This window comes from Phaseolus vulgaris, chromosome 8 (genome assembly GCF_051622355.1).
Source record: "Phaseolus vulgaris cultivar YP4 chromosome 8, ASM5162235v1, whole genome shotgun sequence".
NCBI lineage: Eukaryota > Viridiplantae > Streptophyta > Magnoliopsida > Fabales > Fabaceae > Phaseolus > Phaseolus vulgaris.
The window spans coordinates 3,243,889-3,262,240 of NC_143505.1; the positions used below are offsets into that span (position 1 = coordinate 3,243,889).

At 29.8% G+C, this 18,352-nt stretch overlaps 3 protein-coding genes across 5 annotated transcripts; 1 reads left to right on the plus strand and 2 right to left on the minus strand.

Annotated features, from left to right (window-relative positions):
* Window positions 1–2,401: 2,401 nt before the first annotated feature.
* LOC137826410 (Biotin/lipoate A/B protein ligase family) lies at window positions 2,402–6,751 on the minus strand. 2 transcript variants are annotated; one of them, XM_068632369.2, is made up of 6 exons: window positions 6,399–6,751; window positions 6,244–6,304; window positions 5,380–5,578; window positions 4,390–4,628; window positions 3,671–3,819; window positions 2,402–2,905 (listed from the first exon to the last, which is right to left on the minus strand). In XM_068632369.2, exons 3-6 carry the CDS (start codon window positions 5,559–5,561, stop codon window positions 2,693–2,695), a joined length of 783 nt encoding a protein of 260 aa, XP_068488470.1. In that variant the 5' UTR covers window positions 5,562–5,578; window positions 6,244–6,304; window positions 6,399–6,751; the 3' UTR covers window positions 2,402–2,692. The 2 variants fall into 2 exon arrangements, with proteins under 2 accessions (XP_068488470.1, XP_090149807.1); XM_090293681.1 differs by having other exon boundaries at window positions 4,390–4,463; window positions 6,399–6,568.
* A 5,524-nt stretch (window positions 6,752–12,275) lies between these two features.
* LOC137826283 (putative calcium-binding protein CML46) lies at window positions 12,276–13,271 on the plus strand. Its single transcript, XM_068632194.1, has one exon. The coding sequence runs from the start codon at window positions 12,602–12,604 to the stop codon at window positions 13,217–13,219; it is 618 nt and encodes a 205-aa protein (XP_068488295.1). The 5' UTR covers window positions 12,276–12,601; the 3' UTR covers window positions 13,220–13,271.
* Window positions 13,272–16,136: 2,865 nt separating this feature from the next.
* Window positions 16,137–18,317, minus strand: LOC137825823 (1,4-dihydroxy-2-naphthoyl-CoA thioesterase 1). Of its 2 annotated transcripts, XR_016514967.1 has the most exons (4): window positions 17,874–18,188; window positions 17,558–17,749; window positions 17,332–17,437; window positions 16,137–16,485 (listed from the first exon to the last, which is right to left on the minus strand). XR_016514967.1 is itself a non-coding variant. In XM_068631613.2 (3 exons), exons 1-3 carry the CDS (start codon window positions 18,003–18,005, stop codon window positions 16,333–16,335), a joined length of 477 nt encoding a protein of 158 aa, XP_068487714.1. In that variant the 5' UTR covers window positions 18,006–18,317; the 3' UTR covers window positions 16,137–16,332. The 2 variants fall into 2 exon arrangements, 1 of the variants encoding a protein (XP_068487714.1); XM_068631613.2 differs by lacking the exon at window positions 17,332–17,437 and having other exon boundaries at window positions 17,874–18,317.
* Between the last annotated feature and the right edge of the window lie 35 nt (window positions 18,318–18,352).

An 18,352-nucleotide genomic window follows, 5' to 3' on the forward strand; every position in this document is an offset into this window, starting at 1 on the left:
CTTTAAAAATGACATTTTTAGGTGATAAAAATGGAAAACATTTAAATGGTCCATTAAGTAGTTTAATTTAATGTCAAAAAATGAAGGATGGTATAACCAATTTGGTAATGGTCAAATTACTATAATGGAATTTGGTAAAGGGATAGGTTTAATTACCTAACCACAATGTTTTACTAGTTTTATGTTTGGGTACATGTTCATTTATGCAGTAATAAAAAATATTAAAATTATTTTCAATATATATACACAGTTTTTTATATCTTTGTAAAAAAATTAATTTAACATTTTTAATTGTAGAATTCGGATGATATTTTTTGGATTTAAAAATATTTTTTAAAATTTGTAAATTATAGAGTTTCAAAAAGGTATTTTCAGATTTGAAAATTTTAAACATTACAATCTATAATAAAACAAAATATCATTCAAACTATACAATTTAGAATTTAGAATTGTAGAGTTTTATAGGTATTTTTCAGATTTTCTTAGTTGAAATTTATAATAAAAAAATATCATTCAAATTCTACAATTTAGAATTTTGAATTATAAAATTAGAAAGATATTTTCTTTTGAATTTTTTTAACTCAAAAAAATATCTTTCAATTTGAAACGTATAATTTAAATGTAAAATTTTGTATTTTGAATTATAAAATTTAAAATAAATAATTTTAATATTTAAAAAAATACAATGATATAAAAGAAAATTGGAAAATATGAGGATATCAAAAGAACATATGAAGATGATGCAGGAAAAATTTGCCTCGTCGTCAACGAAAAAAATGGTTCAATAACTAAAATAAATAAATATAGTTGAAATTCCTTTTTATTTTATTTGCAACTTGCAATTTATTTCAGTTTAGTTATTAGGACTAAATTGTTCCGTAGTTTGAGTTAAATACTTTTGCCAAAAAATGTGCTTCTATGTATATCTTGCTTCTCAACCATCGGTGTTTAAAAAGTTCACATTTAAAAATTTCATAAAAACAAGTTTTTTTTTTAAGATATGAAAAAAATAAGAACACTCATATCTATATAATCAATCCAGACATGTAATAAAATTATAAAGAAATAAATACATCACAATAGTTTTGTTGTAAAATTCGATATAATTTGTTATCACACATAAAATATATTTAAAACTAATTTCAATTTAGAATCAAATATGGATTCAAAATTAATTTCTCAATACAGGACTAAACATATAAATATTTTTCTTAAATTACATTAACTGATATTTTAGCATGTTCTAGCATCAATTGGAACATGCACTTCTTTTGCAAAGTCCGAACCATTTTTTAATAATGGACAACTTTCCAAAGTGCTTATTGGATTAAAGACAAATTCTTCCTGCACCTCAATATTATTCTCCTACACCTTCATACTTCTGAAAATACCAAAATTATTTTCATATTTTATTCATGATTTTTCTAATCTGAGTATGTGAAATTGGAAGACTTTTCAGATTTCAGAATCTAGAATCTGAAAACTAATATGTGGATCGTATAATTCAAAAAAAAAAAATTGTATTCTAGATTGAATGATTAAAAAAACAAAATTTGCATTTTAGATTACATAATTAAAATGTAAAATTTATATTCTTAATTTTATAATTTAAATACAAAAAACTGTACTTTAAATTATAGAATTTAGAATGCAAATTTTATGAAAGACTTGGTATTTTTTGAAGCGTGGAGGTGCAGGAAGAATTTTGTTTGAATTCTATATATGCAGCCAAGTTCTCAATCCATTACAAACATAAAAAGAAGGGAAAGTAAGAAAATGATTTATTAATATTAAGCAAATACACACAATAATAGTGAGCACTAACATATTGATAATTGAGATTAGTTGTTTTCACTTCTAAAACAAGTTTAGAAAGCGTCACCATCTCTTAAATTAAATTTATTACATACTTGAAAAACGATTAATATATTATCGAAAAGGTGAATAAATTTATGATGACTAACAGTTTGTAATAGAATAATACAAAAAAGGGTTTTTCACTGACATTGGTACATACACTACTTACTATTTTTATTGTATTCTCTCTACAATAAGATCCACTAAATAGATAAGCTTTTTGTTTTTGGTAAGCAACTAAATAAGGAGGGTGATCCATTTTAATTCTATCATATTTTACATAAATTTCAAAAAATTGTAAACAGTGTCTTAGATAAAATAGATATAGCCCTGTTCACTGCAGAGACATTGAATCAGTATTACAACTAAAAATGCCTTGGGCAAATGCATGATTCCACACCCAAACAAAAATTTGCAACTGCACAAACATCAACAATGCCAAATCTATCCCCCATATTAACTATCAACTATGCCAATTTTAAAGCACAACAAAAGATCAGTACAGCCAATAAATTGCCGATGAAAAAGGTATACACCCAAACTCTTCTGAAAAATAATATAATAATAATAATAATAATAATAATAATAAAGTAACTTTCACTGAAGTATCTGAAATAATCTAACCAAAAGAAAAAACAACTTGGTCAGAATAAATTATGGTAAAAAAGAAAGGAATTAATCGTACAATAATATCAGAACACAGCAGTCAATATTCATCAGCACTGAAGTAGGAGAATGAAATTTCAGCAACAGCATTCTCAACACACCCATTGATGAATCCTATCCCCCATATTATATCTTATAAATTGTTGTCAAACCTCTTGCAACTATTTTGTCAAGTTTGAACAATGCAAGTTTCCTGAATTTCCTGCTCTGTGAGAAGCTTAGTGGTATGAACATATTCAGAAACAGAGGGAACATCTATGGACTCCAAGCTAATAGATTTCACCGAAAATTGGCTGCCAAGAGCCTTAATGGTTCTCTCAATAAATTCTGATCTAGGCAAATACTCCTTCATTCGACAAATAAAATCCATGTGACTTCTTGTCTACAACATAGCGATTAAATGTTAATATGGATTGGTAAACAACTGAATCAAAATAAACTTAAAACATGTAAGTTTGATGGCCTCTGGGGCAAGAACCCACACCAGATTGTACAAAAACACGCAAGAATAGCTAAAAATAAGTGAGGCCTGCCACTCATTACAGTAGACTCCTATTTTGTGCTAAATGCAGATGTAAATGGAGACAAAATAATTCAACTTTTGTTCACCTAAAATCATTCATGGCAGAAATGATTCACATAATATATATTTAGTAATCATAGAAGTCAAGAAAATAGGTGAAGGAATAGAACTATTTCAGTTAGACAGGTCCTAAGTGCGGTAGTGAACTCACTTACATTAGCAGATACGACAATAGGTAGTAGATGCAATTCAAAATGAAGAAACATTTATTTCTCATTCAAATTCATTCAACCCTTTGTCTCTGCACTTGCTACCTTTTCTAGATGAGATATACTCGAACTTCTAATACGCCAGGAAGGTCGAGGTTACAAACAGGCCATAATATCTTCCCTTCCTTTTTAAAAAGTATCAAACTTTTGCTTTAGTTTGGAAAAGTTTGAAACACCAAGTTTTTCATCAAGTCGCCTTAATCAGAAATGTGTGCACGACAACAGCCTTTTAATCTGATAAAAAAATTATGCATGGCATGCAGCATATCAACTAACCAAAAGAAGATATGGAGCATAGGACTCATTAGCAACTCCAACGCAGAAAAAGGATAAATGAAAAAGAATATAAGCTTACTAATCGGTACTGAGGAGCCTTTGCCGGTAACTTGAGATAAGACATGTTCTTGACCTCATAATCCCATAAAAATGATGTGTGGTGTATCCACCGATTCTTGGTTATAGACTGAGCATTACCACCAAACTTGCGATCGCCAAACACATAATCTTTACACACATAGGACAGAAGAATCCAATTAGAAATGGAATATAAGTTAACGAAACAGATTACAAATGTTAAAATATAACCAAACTTTAAATCAATCAATGGAATCAGTCTATCTGCTTCTCTAAGCAAAATTAAAAGCTTTTGAATGCTCCCTAAATGCATTGTTTTGTTGAGAAGGTGGAAGGTGACAAAAGAATATATACAAAAGTAGACAGAAGAGCAGGAATTGCACTTTTGACATACTTTTAGAATAATTAAAAAAAAAAATTGCTTGCTTTTGTACCACATTAAAGTTTGATGGGGAAAACAACAAGAAACTCGTCACTATTGAATTAAAACACAACTTAAACTCATAAAATGCATCGTTTGTGAAGAAACAAAATCAAATGTTGATCCTTTCACAATGTTTCATTAATAATCTACTAATGAGAACCGGCATTATATAAAGCAAATCACTCACGCAAGTTTACACTATCAATTTCCTCTGTACATCTAACATAAAAAATGATAGTATAATGCTCACATAAACACTGTAAAAAGCATATTGATACAAGACTCAATCAGTGTACCATTCTCACGAAGACGGAAATCATCAAGCCCTTTAAAGACTTCACTGTATAATAAACCACTCCATGACATGATACTGCGGGGAAAGGGTTGCACATTTGAAACAGCATCTTTATTGCATATCAACGTAACAAATATAGTGTCATGGTCAACAACAACAGTTCCTCCCCCAGTAAACCTTTTGATAATGGGTATACGATCTTGCAACACAGGCTTGACTTTGACGAGTTCTGTAAGTTTCCTATGTATACACATTGAAATTACATCTTCTTTCCTTGGTGATTATTATCAAGAGAGAAAGAGGATTGAAGGAGGCATTACACAAATAAAGAAAAACAAGAATAAACCTCGGGAATCTACCATTCATTTGTTAGATACTAGTGCTATTAAAACAGTCTGAAGCATTTCATATCTGAGAATGCAACATTCACGCAAGATCAATGAAAAACCACCCCCATGGAGGAGGTGAAAACTTAATATTCCCATAATCTGTGAATGATTTTAACAAGTTAAAACACAACATTACTGCTTTCCCCCTTCCGCTCCCTTTCTCCAAACTTTCGCATGCCCAACTGGTCTTCCTAACCCCTAAACCCTAAACCACCTACACACTATGAACACCATTGTTGTTAAGACCAACCTATCATCGTTGCACTGCACTCATGTCATCCGTGTACCTCAAGTGCATCACTACCACACTTAAAACTTAAAGTCAAAAAAGTACACTATAGGGTAGGAATCAACACTGGTACTAAACCTAGACTATTTTCAAACATATAAACTTCTCTGTTTATACCCGTGCATCTGATTATTAGACTACATGGAAACTCTTTCAATGTACAAATAATAAATCAACTGAAAACATAGATATTCATCTCAAATAAAATATTCTTTGGTGGATAGGGGAAGGGTGGGTTACATACGAATATTTGTAGAACCAGATTATGATTCTAAAGCAGGGAAACAGTCTAAATAAAGGTATAAAGAAATACCCAGACAAGCCCATTACAATGGCAGGGGAATTTGTTCCGTCGTTGATAAGGCACCAATTATCTGAACTGGTTCGAAGCAGCCGTTCCTCTAAATGCAATTGCTGCAAAATAGGCATCCCTCTCAACTTAATCAACTTCATCAATGGAAGTCCTGCTTCTTTTGCCTTACCCATCACAGCCATTATCCGATGCTTTGATTCTGCAATTGAATGAAATCATTGAAAAAATTCATAAAGTACAAGCATTGGGCCACGATAAAAAATAAATAAATCAAATGAGCATCTTCTCAGACTTATTGTCTTTCGTCTTAAACCAAAAACAGAAAAAGACACAATAATAGTAACTTCGTAAATGCCAACTTTTTAAGTTTCAATTGAAGAGCGACAAAAAAATTTAGAATAGAAAGTGAGAAAATTAGGAACCAAAAGACCAAATGAAAGATAATTAGAAACTAATGGGGATGAGGATTCATGCCCAACAGAGTACTACCAAAACAACACAAACTAAAGCTGATTGATTGAAGCACACCCAATTCTGACACATTTTATCAAACAGGTTCTGTGTGTAACAGAAATATCCAAACATCTGCAGAACTATTGAGTGTGGACCGTGTTAAATTGTGAGTCAATGTAAATTTGAGTTAGAAGGTGTATTATTACATTATTTATTTTGTCATTTGTACTCCTTTTTCAGTATCTAAAAAAAGTTAAACAAGAATTAAAAAATAATAATTATCAAAATCAAACCACAAGGAAAACTTTACAGCATTTTTTTCATCCTAACAGAGCCATTAGTGATTAGAATAAAAAATTAACACAGCGAGAAGCGGAGGCACAGGTGATATGAGTATAGGCGTAGAGATACCTGGTGATGAACACAATGGAAAACAAAGCAATTGGATGCGCACCTCTGTTAGGCGATTCTCCTAACAAATGGAAAATTGAAGAAATAAGACGAGTGGGTGAGACGAGCCACTGGAGAATAATAGAGAAAACAGAGATGAAAAAAATGTTTCCGACTTTTTGAATTTCAGGAGAGATGAATGTGATGGCGCCGTCAAGGGTTTCTTAGGCTCGTCGGAGTAACAGCGTCGGAGGCTCAAGAGCGTCGGCGAAAACAATGAGAATCGTTACCACAGGGAGTTGGAGACGAAGGCACAGAACTGAGTTCAGTGAACCAGATTTTGTTTGAAACTTTTTTTTGAGAGAGGGAAAGTGAAAAATTAAAGGGAAAAAAAATAAAATAAAAAACACTAAAATTACCGCGGTTGATAATTTTTTTTTCTTTTTCTCGTATGATATGAAAAAAAAAAATACATACATTGAGATGATGGATCCAAAAACGTTATAAAATTATAAAGAAGTAAACACATGATATAAACATGTTATAGTTTAAGTAGTAAAATTTTGATAATTTCTTATCATCCCAACAACGTTCATCCATAGATCAAGTTGTTTACATACCTTTTGGAAATGTATTACGAACAACTGTAAGAGGATTGGAGGAGTCGACAGTCATTTTATTACGTTATTTCTAATCAATTATACTAACACGTCGTCTAAGGGTAAGATTTATGAGATTAATCTCACGAAGTTTTAGATTTTTTATTTTTAAATTGAGTTTACAATGTTTAAAATCGGGTTCTTATCAATTTTTATCATTAGTTATGAGACCACTAATAAATGTCTTATTTCAATCTTTGTGAAAAGGTTGTACCACATTTGATGATGTGTTTTCTTTAGGCTTTATTGACATCCGAGTGAATAACTATTCACTAGAATTGAAAAGCAAATAAAATATATGTTTGTATTTTCAGTGTGCAGCGAAGAAAAATAACGAAACCAAAAAAAATATTAAATAACATTATTAAAAAGTCAAAATTATCCTTAACTTTATATATATAACAATAATAATAAATTATAAACAATAATAAAAAATATAAAAAAATTACATGTTTAATAATAATTAAAATAAATTTATTAAATAATAATATCAATAATAATAATAAAATAATTTTAATTTGATTTGATGAAAATATTTTTTAAATGTATTTATAAAAAAAATTATTCAATAAAATAAATATTTTTTACATAAAATATTTTAATTAACTTAAATCTATAAAAAAAATCTCATATTTTATTATTTAAATAATTTTAAAGATAAGGGTAAATTTGTAAAATTACATTTTACACATTTAAAAAAATTAAAAAATTCCTCATAACCATCATATAATTCACAATTTCAATAAATTTTCCTCACAAATCTACTCTAACATACCTTAATCCAAATAACCCCACTTTCTTTACAATTTCCTCTCAAATCACTTTAAATTCACTCCCCCAAATCTTCTCCCCAGTCCAAACACAACCTTATTGTATCTCCGCATAGTGGGACAATTTGCTCTTGACATTGGATTTCATACCAACATCATCATTGTTGGCTGAGCTTCTTGGAGTGGAGTTTAGTTATGTCACAACAGTGTCATGGTGTTGATGTCAAACTAAGTTGATTGCTTGAGGTGTACAAGGGGTGTATCAATATACAACTCAGACTTATTTGTTGCACAGTGCATTATTTGTGTTGATAAAAGTGCAACATTTGTTAGGTGTCGTACTTGCCTCTTTAAGGTTGTGTGGTGGATATGCATGACGTATTTGACCAATTGGGTGATGCTAGACAAAGTAGTTTGGAGGTTATGTCATTCTTTTACAGGTAAATAATACATATAACTTGAAAAACTTACATTTATTTTCATTTAAAGATATCAATAATAATTTGTTTATGATGAAACAAATGTGAATATATGAGTACTTCCCCGTGATAGAAATAAAGGACATGAATCGCACATATGAGGAGATTCTCCCTTTAGCATCAAGTCACATGATCAGACGTCATATATGCACAATTGACGTTATGCACATCCAAATAGATGATGTTACACTCGGGTTAGAGTAATTTGGACTCATACGATGATCATCATTCCAATAAAAAGTCATTTGAGGCGACATTCTTATTATTGAAATATAAGAAGATAAGAAAAATGAATATGTCTTTAAAGTCTTGTGTGGACGAAGACTTGATATCTCCAAATTATAAGTTAATTATGTAGATCCACTAGTCATATGAGATTTTATCATTATTAAATTAATTGCATATAATTAACGTACCACAATTGCATACAATAATTGTGTATAATTTGACAATTATTATTTTCTTAATACTCAAATTACTGATGTCCGAGGTTGGGACTTGTTCACAATACCATTTGTTAGAGCGTGTGTTGTGCTAGTATGATATGACCAGACGGTTACTTTACCTCTCTCCATTTGAGGTGGTGTAATTATTGTCATTGATGATTAATGATTGCACTTTATTGAACGCCTTTTTATCCATGTGACATTTGTTTCACATCCATAAGTTTGTAAAGTCAGATACATGCACTCATTCATATAAATGTCACACCCAATTGTGATTAGTAGAACAAAATTTGTTTGAATGAATACAAAATGTTCAAGCAAGAAGATAACAATACAACTAGTTAAAGACACATTTTCTCAAACAAGTTCTATGTATAACAAAAATATTCAAACTTGTACAAAACTATTGAGTGTGGATTGTGTGGAATTGTTAGTCAATATAAATGTGAGTGAGAAGGTGTATTATTTTTATTTTATTGTTGTGATTTGTACTTTTTTTTTTTAGTATCTATCAAACGTTAAACAACAATTAAAAAAGAATAATTATAAAAATCAAACCACAATAAAAATGTTACAGCATTGTAATTGTTGTAATACAACAAAGAACCATTTTTTTCATCCTAACAAAACAATAAGTTATTAGAATAAAAAAAAATAACACAATGAGAAGCAGAGACACAAGTGAGATAAGAACAGGTAGACATACTTAGTGATGAACAACAATGAAAAACAAATAAATGAATATAAGAAAATTATATAAGAAGATGATAACAAAAATAATATGTCTTATGTGAATATTAGGTATTATCCATTGAAAAATTCATAATATAACTATTTTTATTTTATATAATTAAAAAAGTAAATTTGAAATTTGAAGTAATAAGGTAATGCACATCCCCGTTTTTATTATTAATACTACTCTCATTCTTATTTTTCTATTGTTCCAGAATTTAAATTATAGAGTTGAAGTAGTAACATGTTTTAGAAATTAGAATTCCGGAATTTTTAAAATTTATTTATTGTAATTTAATTATTTATTTTTTAAATTTGTTATTATCATTGTGTTTATTTGTTATTATTAAATTAATGTATGTTACTACACAAACAAAATGCATGAGACAAATACTTCATAATTAAAATAAAATTGACATGACAAGTTGACTCGTGTAGTCTTCCGAAAGACTTCGATTGAGTTTACACACATACACACTTATATATATATAAATATATATATTATTTATCTCATACTTTATAACCTAAAATGAATGATTCTATTTCAGCAATGGTATTGCTATACAACAATTAAAGGCCCACCTTACAATTTTTTTAAAAATTTAACAAAGATATGTTTGAAAATATAATATTTTTTTACCATGAAGTAACTATCCGTATGGATAAAGAATCTCTTCTTTTACGTGAAAATAATTATTTGATAGATTCTTTATAATTGTAAAATCTTTTAAAACATTGATTAAGATTAATTACTTATCGTACATAATAAATCAAGTGATTATTATGTTTCACAATTGATCTAAGCAACTTTAGAATGAAAAGGAATTTGAAAATTAAAGTTATTATATAAAATAAATGATTGGTTAAATATCGATACTAGGAATAACAAATGAATCTGTCTTCCCATATATTATTTAAACTCGTCTTAAACGAAAAATTCTTATATTAATTGAGTTTAAGTATAACTATGAATAATATTGTATTTTTTTAAAGTGAGTATAGTGAATATGTATAAATTTGTCTCATTTTTATTCTCATACATCTTTCAATATTCGTCCATCCTAATAGTTGTCACCATTCTAAATTACTAAAATACTTTTAATTTATTAGGTAACATAAAAAAATTATACTAAATTTTATTTGGTCATTTGTTTCCTAACTTATTTATTAAATACATATTTTTATTATTATTATTTTTTTTTATAAAAAACTTTCATGTTAGGGATCACGTTAGGGATCACTATGCTACTTGAAAATTTTTACTTTTATATATAACTATTTGACATTTGTTTCACCATTATTTAATATTTATGTAATTATAATTTTTTTCTTAAAATTTATGGAAATTTATTGAAATTGAATCATAATATCATATTTTTTTTATTTTTTTAGAAAATATTTAATTAATATTTAGAACAATAATAAAAATGGATGGATATAAATATAGACAAAAAAAATCGAACCAGTTAAGTTAAGTATAAAAATAGAAATGAAATAAATTTTTACTTTATACATAAGGTTTGAGAATGTGAAACTCACACTACTCATTCCCATAAGAAATATTTTGTTATTTTCTAAATAAATTCATATGTAGTTTATAAAATAAAATTAAGTGGTGATTACTGCTTTCATTAAAGAAGGTTTCAAAACTAAAGTTAATAAAATTTCAATCAAGATTACAAATTTTAATAAACTATATTTAAAGAAATCCCATCTCACTTCTTTATATGTCTAAATAGTAGTTGAACTAGCCATGAATATTACAGGGGAGAAATTAACATAAACTATTTTATAATTATGCATTAACTCTAACCTCTCACTTATGGTCCTACAGACTCGAAAATCCAGAAGATTAGTTCAACGAATTTGGATAATTAATTTGAGCGATACCTATTTCCTAACCTCCATGCCATCACCATCATTAAAAAAAATTCAAAAGATGCCCTCTGGATTTATATATAATAAAAAACTATACTTAAAATTTAAATTTAAATTGAATAATATGATTTAAATTTTAATATATATATTTATTTATTTGATTTCTTAAAACTTTTTCAAAGCCAATCAAATCAATCTGCATAGTGTTGAACTAGAGAAAAAAAAGTCACCAACTCATTTAAAAAAAGTCAAACTAACCTAATGTAAAAGATGGAAAAGAGATAGTTCTCATAAAGAAAAGAAAACTATATATTTCACTTTCTGGGAAATTCAGTTTAGTAATTTAGGCTTTTGACATTAGAAGCGTCCAATTCATTGTTTCACATTGGAAAACTTAAGACAAAGGGTAATGGTTTCCTCCCAATGAGAAAGGGAAATATTAAAAGATTAGACGGTCGTTTTGGAATTCCACTTTCTTCCAATGGTCTAACCTTTGATAAAAAGTAAAGACACTTATTTCGTAGAAAATACTGTCAAAACGAAAATGGTGTTTAATAATAGTGGAGAAACTACACACATATTTTACAATTAGATTTTACAACTTTCTCTCCAACTTACCAAATTTATCATACTAATAAAAAAGAAATCGTCTAAGTGGGGCCAAGAACCAATAAAAATAGTAAAGTTGGAAGAGTTATGGAATAGTAAAAGGATGAGAAGATTACAAGGAAGATTGAACAGAAATTTACACTAAAATGACCTGAAAATTAACTTTTTAAATTGATTGTAAAAAAAGTTACTTAACTAAATTCATTAGAAAATGTAATAAATGTTTTAACATTCAAGTCTTAGTATCCAACAAGTGGAAATGTGATACATAAGATGCTGGTAGGCAGATACTGTTCAGTCACTTCTTGGAAACTACTGAAAATTGTCTTTTTTTGTTTTTTTCTTTGACCAAAATAGCTGCCAGAAAGTCTTGGAAGAAATATATTTTATAGAAGACAGAGTGACATAAGAAAAAGACATAGACAACGCAGGCCTGCCTGATATACCTTTCTTTAAAGACCACATCAACCTAAGAAAAAATCCACATATGTTGGAATAAGGAAACAGGAAATTTCCTTTGATGGTGTCAAGAAATAACCAAAGTGATCATATATCACTTTCTTTCCAATTCCTAATGAACTTGTCAAGCACCTTCCTTCATATCTTTCAACATGGCTGCTTCAAGGTTCCAACTTCTGAATTATGTTATAAAGACCATCACCACACCCTCAAACAACATCCACTGCAACATTTCTTATCTTTGTTTGGCTAACTAACAACTTAACAATAACCATTTCAGCCCCCTATTACACAAGGGATCACACAATTCTGCTACCACTTTATCTATACTTGCACATATCTCAGCCATGACTCTAGGAAGAATTGACTTTGTTATTTCAGAGGAGAGGGCATGTCAGAATGATGGCAACTCAAATTCTCCCTTGTTTGGTTTGATTGAACTTTCCTTGTACTATACATGTTTCTACAAAATCCAGAGTTTTTTCTTTAGTTTTTGGTATTTCCTTCAATGCCAACTTCACTCTAATTACTCAAAGGTGAGGGAAGAGGAGCAGGTATCAAAGCCTGAGTCTAGCCTCCAAGAGAATGGATCGAAGAGAAGCACAGATAGTGAGAAATGTCTTGAGAGGGGTGAGGTCGAAATGGTGATGGCAAAACTGGGATTTTTTTGCAGCTCAGAAAGTGAGGAACTTCAAGAGAAGTATGGTTCCAAGGAGCTTTCTGAACTGTTTGAGGAGCAGGAGCCAAGTTTGGAGGAGGTGAAACAGGCTTTTGATGTTTTTGATGAGAACAAAGATGGGTTTATCGATGCCAAGGAGTTGCATAGAGTTTTGTGCGTTTTGGGATTGAAAGAAGCAGCAAAACTTGAGAACTGCCACAAGATGATCAGGGTCTTTGACACAAATCAAGATGGAAGAATAGATTTCATTGAATTTGTAAAAATTATGGAAAATCGCTTCTGCTGATTTGTTTGTTCTCTTGTTTTATTTATATATTAATGTATGAGTTAGTTTAATATGTTCTTTGAGCTCTTGCTTCTTCATACTGTTATCATCGAAATCAGAATCCACTTTCAACAGCCCAAAAAAACTCTAATGGAAATGCTTTGTATGAACTTAAAATCCATGAATTAAACATACTAAAGAAAAATATATATAAAGATGAAGTAAATTAGGAAGAAACATAGAAAAGAAAGAACTGTGAGATAAACCAAATTTTTCAAGCCTCAATTTCTCATATAGTTTTTCGCAGAAGAATCAAAGCTATCTAGTTTTGTAGTTCTTTAACCATAATACACCAGTTATTACTAGAAAGATGCAAGAAAGAAAAGTAACATAGAATTCTATATAGAGTTTGCTTTGGATGTATAGTAAGTATTTCTTTGTTACAGACTAAGAAAATAAGAGAAAAAAACTGAAAAAAGTTTTGTTTTTAAGTTAAAACTAATTCATAAGAATTTTTATACATTACTTATATGTAAGCTAAATTTAATTTTTAGAAAAAAATTATATAATTTTTTCTTTATTCTGTTTTCAAAAGTCATTATGGAAAAATTATCTAAATAAATAATACTCTTTTTTATTTACATATGAAAGACATGGATTTGGGATCATTTCAGAATAGATTCCTCTTTTAAGCTTAATATTGAAAGTTAAAAGTTTTTTTATGATTTCGATGGTGTGAAAGAAATTGAGGAAAGGAAAGAGAAAAATAAAAGAGAAGAAACATATGCAAAGTGAGATTGTTTGTTTAAAATAAAATAGAGTAAAAGAAAAGGAGAAAAAAATGAAAAATATAAATGATTGGAGAGAAAGTAAGGAAAATGAGAATTTGCAATAAATAACTACCAAATATCCTTGTTTGTATTTTAGTTATTCAACTTAAAAAATAAGAGAAAATTGAATTGTGATGTAGGCCTCATGGGTTTGTAACTTTTATGGAGAAAGCATCCTCAGCACGAATTAGTAATTGATATGAAAATCTGATCACTTAATATCATGTTAACAAGTGAATCAACTTTATGAAATTATAAAATTAATTTAAAATGTGAGTTTACATTAACTTATATATTATAAAATATCTTTATTTTTAATCCATGGAATAAAAGAGATTGACCAAATAGTTAATTGAGTCTAGCATAAATTAATTTTGAGGTTTTTAGATATTCTACATTTGTGTGAGATTTTTAGAAGGAAAGTTTCTGTTATATATGTGCAGAATCCGATGCTAATATGTCTATCAAACACATTAAAGATTGGTCACATACAAGATATGTTGTCAGAACTTGCTTAACACATTAGTGAACTATGTGTAACAATATGTTAAATGTTCTTGGCATTCAAGTTACAACTACCAGAACTTGTTATCAGAATAAACCTCCAGAAGAAGCTATTTGGGTAGGGACAGTTTTTGACAGATTAAAGTTTGAAACCGGATATTGCTTGTGTGAAAAGGAGGGTGCTCTTTTGGGAGTAATTTTGTTTAGATTGGTGTCGTTGTTAGTTTGTGTTAAGTGGAAGTATTTCAGCAAGTCTGTTTTTTAACAGAGTGTGTGTCAGGATTTCAGGTTCTTCTTTGTTGTTGTGTAAGGGAATTCCAAACAGTTTCTTCACACATGATGCATGTTATATGAGTTTAAATTGTGTTTTAATTCAATGGTGACAATTCTCTTCTTGTCTTCCCCACCAAACTTTAATGTGGTACAGAATGCAAGAGAAAAATAAATTGTTCTAGAAATCATGCCAAGGTGCAATTCAATTGCTTCTGTCTACTTTTGTACACATTCTTTTGTCCCCTTCCACTTTCTCAACAAAACAAATCATGTAAAAATCTCATTAGGGGCATTCAGAGTTTCTGATTTTGCTTTGAGAAGCATAAAGACAGATTCCATTGAATGATTTAATGTCTGGTTAAATTTAAACATTGTAACATGCTTCATGATACTTATAATCTGTTTCTATTGACAGAACCATTAAGGCTATTGGCAGCCAATTGTTTGGAGTCTGTAGGTGTTCCCTTTGTTTCTGAATATGTTCATACCACTAAGCTTCTCACAGAGCAAGAAATTCATAAAACTTGCACTATTCAAATTCAAAAAATAGTTGCAAAAGGTTAGACAACAATTTATAAGGTATACTATGTGGGATAGAATTCATCAATGGGACAATATAGAATGCTGCTTGTTGTGGAAATTGCATTCGCATAGTTCAGTGCTTATGAAAATTGAATGCTTTGTTCATATGTTTGTATACTTAATTATTTCTTTTTTACCATAATTTCTTCTGACCAAATTGTTTTTTTCTATCTCTTTTGGTTAGATTATTTCAGATGCTTTCATTGAAAAATATTTTCTTTATTTTATTCTTAAGTTTGAATTATTATATTATTTTTTTCAGAAGACTGGTTTTTGTGTATCACTTTATCCTGGTCCATTTATTGGTCATGCTGATCTTTTGTTGTGGAGTCATTACCTTTTGTTCTGCTTTTAAATTTTAGATTTGGCAGTGTTTATGTGTTTTCAAATGCAAATTTCGGTTTGTGTGTGGAATCATGCATTTGTCTAAGGCGTCTGTAGTTTTAAAACTGATTCAATGCTTGTGCAGAGAACAGTGCCTGTCTGACACTCTTTACAATTTACTGAAATTTATGTAACATCTTAGCAAAAGAAGAAAAAACTTATCTGTTTAGTGGATCTTATTTTACAAAGAATACATTAAAAAGTAGTAGGTAATGTATGTACCACTCTTACTGAAATTTTTATAGCATTATTATCCTATTACAAAATGTTAGGTATATTATAAATTTGTTGACTTTTATGGTAACTCTTTTAAAAAAGTAATGTAATGATGATTTTCATGGGTGGTGTTAGCTTTAGTGTGGTGGTTTTTCCATGAATATCTTGATCCATTTATAACTACAGGAAATTGTCCTTCCATTCAAGCAACAAATTATTACAATGGTTTACATTTTGAAGCACTAGTGATGCTTTTTTAAATCCCCCAACAATCCTTTCCTCATTGTATTTCAGAAAAGAGGAAAAGTTTTGCTTATGCATAGGTAAATTAAACAGCAGGAATATTCACAGTCTAGCATGCTTCCTGAGTGTTTCTCCTGCCTCTTTTGCATTGTCTGGGACAGGCATGTTGGCGAGTAGAGTAACCCTTGATGATGATATCAGAGTTCTCTTTTGTTTGTTTGAAGGATTCAGCTTCCAGATTCTCACCTCCCACACCTGCTTTCATGAAAAACTTGGTTTAGATGGGAAACAAACAAATCTCAATTATCAATAAGAAAGTTAGTGTGATCACTATTGTGAGTGCATAGATTAGGATGACAATAGTTGACTATCAAAATTACTTTTTTATCTTTATGAACTTTGTTAAGTCTATGTTTGACATAGAAGAAAGAAATTCAAAAAAAATGAAAAAGGGTGAGAAACAGAATAAAAAACTGTTGTTGGATAAAAAAAATACATGAAGGTTTCTGAATGAAAAGATAAATAAATAAACAAGGATAAGAGCATACCAGCACAACATATCATAATAGATTATATCTTTTTCAGCACAATTTAATTATGTAATTCTAAACAATGAAAAGAGAATTATATCCCTCTATAATACTAGCAGCACCCTCCTGAAAATGGTAGATTTTAACCTTCCCATCTCCAACATCCTCAGTGGCAAGACACCATGGCCATGATCATCCACTGTTAAGACAAAACACCACTACCACCAACCTAAGAACTTACAATTGGAAAGCAACAAAATATTAGGGAAGGAGGAAGGAAGAAGGCAGTGAATGATCAAACAGATCCTAAAATATACTTAGAGGGTTATTAGTTCCAGTCCATTCCTAAAGCCAGATCTTAAATAATAATTCAACCTAATCTTGGGCCAAATAATGAAATGGTAGTTTAGCTGTGACTCTGCCACAGATGCTAATTTTAAAAAAACATATCAAATCAATCTTTAAAATTAAAGCTTCTATCGTGTTAATCTTTAATATACATTGAAGTTTCAAACAGATCTATAACGTAATGGAGTAATAAAAATGAATGAAAAAATACAATTTCATATACCAAGTTCACTATTTCTTCTCCTTGTTCCTTCTCACTTTCCTCTTTTGGGACAACAACACGTGCACACTTATTTCGACCAGACAAGAAAAATGTCCCCTTGGTTGTGCTGTGAGATAGTTTATTTTCAATGAGATAAGTTTGATTTTCTTCCCTTATGATTGGATCTGTTGAGTAAGATATGGTTGTGGATTAAGCCAAGAAAAAGTGAAAGAAGAAACCGAAATACCTGAATGGTTTTGCCAACATTTACAGGGGTAGCTTCAGCATAGACCAAGTCACCAAGCATGGCACTTTTCAAATGGTTGATGCTAAGCTGAATCCCAGCCACTCTTTGGTAACCACTAGCCATGTGAGCACCTATGCTCGCAAGAGCCTCTGCCATCAATGCTGACACCCCTCCATGTAACACCTTGAAGGGCTTCACCATGTTCCAAACCAAACCAACAAGTTCCCATCTTTATTAAAGACAACAACAAAAAAACCAAAGTAGAAAATGTTTTTGTATGTGTGTTGTGGTGGTTTGGAGGAAAAGAGAGCGAAACCTGACAGCACTTTTCTGTAACAGTGAGATGGCCAGATACCCTTTGGGGAGACAAATCTTGAATCTCAAACCCAATTGAATGGAGAGGAACATCCACTTCAAAAGTCTTTGATGATTGCTGCTGGTTTTCCATTTATCAGAAAAGTTTGATGAAAAATGGGTTTGCTTGGAATTAACAATGGTGATGGACACTTGTCATGAGAAACAATAAATGGGAGAAATGATAGCAGGGGAAGCCTTTGGTTTTTTATTTTATTTTATATGATGAATTGGACAAAAAGAGTGTTGGTGGTAGGTGAGAGAGTTCGTTCGAATTGTGGAAGGTAAGGTCCAAAACCCAGTTTATGACTTTTTGGGAGAACACCAACATAGACCATTTGATACAATAAATTGGATAACAACACAAGTTTCAGTTTTTTCTAACCATTTCAATTTAAAATATTTGTGATACAGATCAACATATACCAATAAATATATACA

Coding starts and splice junctions, on each gene's coding strand:
- LOC137826410 (XM_068632369.2), bottom strand. CDS start 5,561: ATGGCTGTGATGGGTAAGGCAAAAGAAGCAGGACTTCCATTGATGAAG. Junction 3,820..4,389: donor TTTCCGTCTTCGTGAGAATG/GTACACTGATTG, acceptor ATGTGTGTAAAG/ATTATGTGTTTGGCGATCGC. Junction 2,906..3,670: donor AGGCTCCTCAGTACCGATTA/GTAAGCTTATAT, acceptor GCTATGTTGTAG/ACAAGAAGTCACATGGATTT.
- LOC137826283 (XM_068632194.1), top strand. CDS start 12,602: ATGACTCTAGGAAGAATTGACTTTGTTATTTCAGAGGAGAGGGCATGT.
- LOC137825823 (XM_068631613.2), bottom strand. CDS start 18,005: ATGGAAAACCAGCAGCAATCATCAAAGACTTTTGAAGTGGATGTTCCT. Junction 17,750..17,873: donor TTACAGAAAAGTGCTGTCAG/GTTTCGCTCTCT, acceptor AACATGGTGAAG/CCCTTCAAGGTGTTACATGG. Junction 16,486..17,557: donor ATGTTGGCAAAACCATTCAG/GTATTTCGGTTT, acceptor TCATGAAAGCAG/GTGTGGGAGGTGAGAATCTG.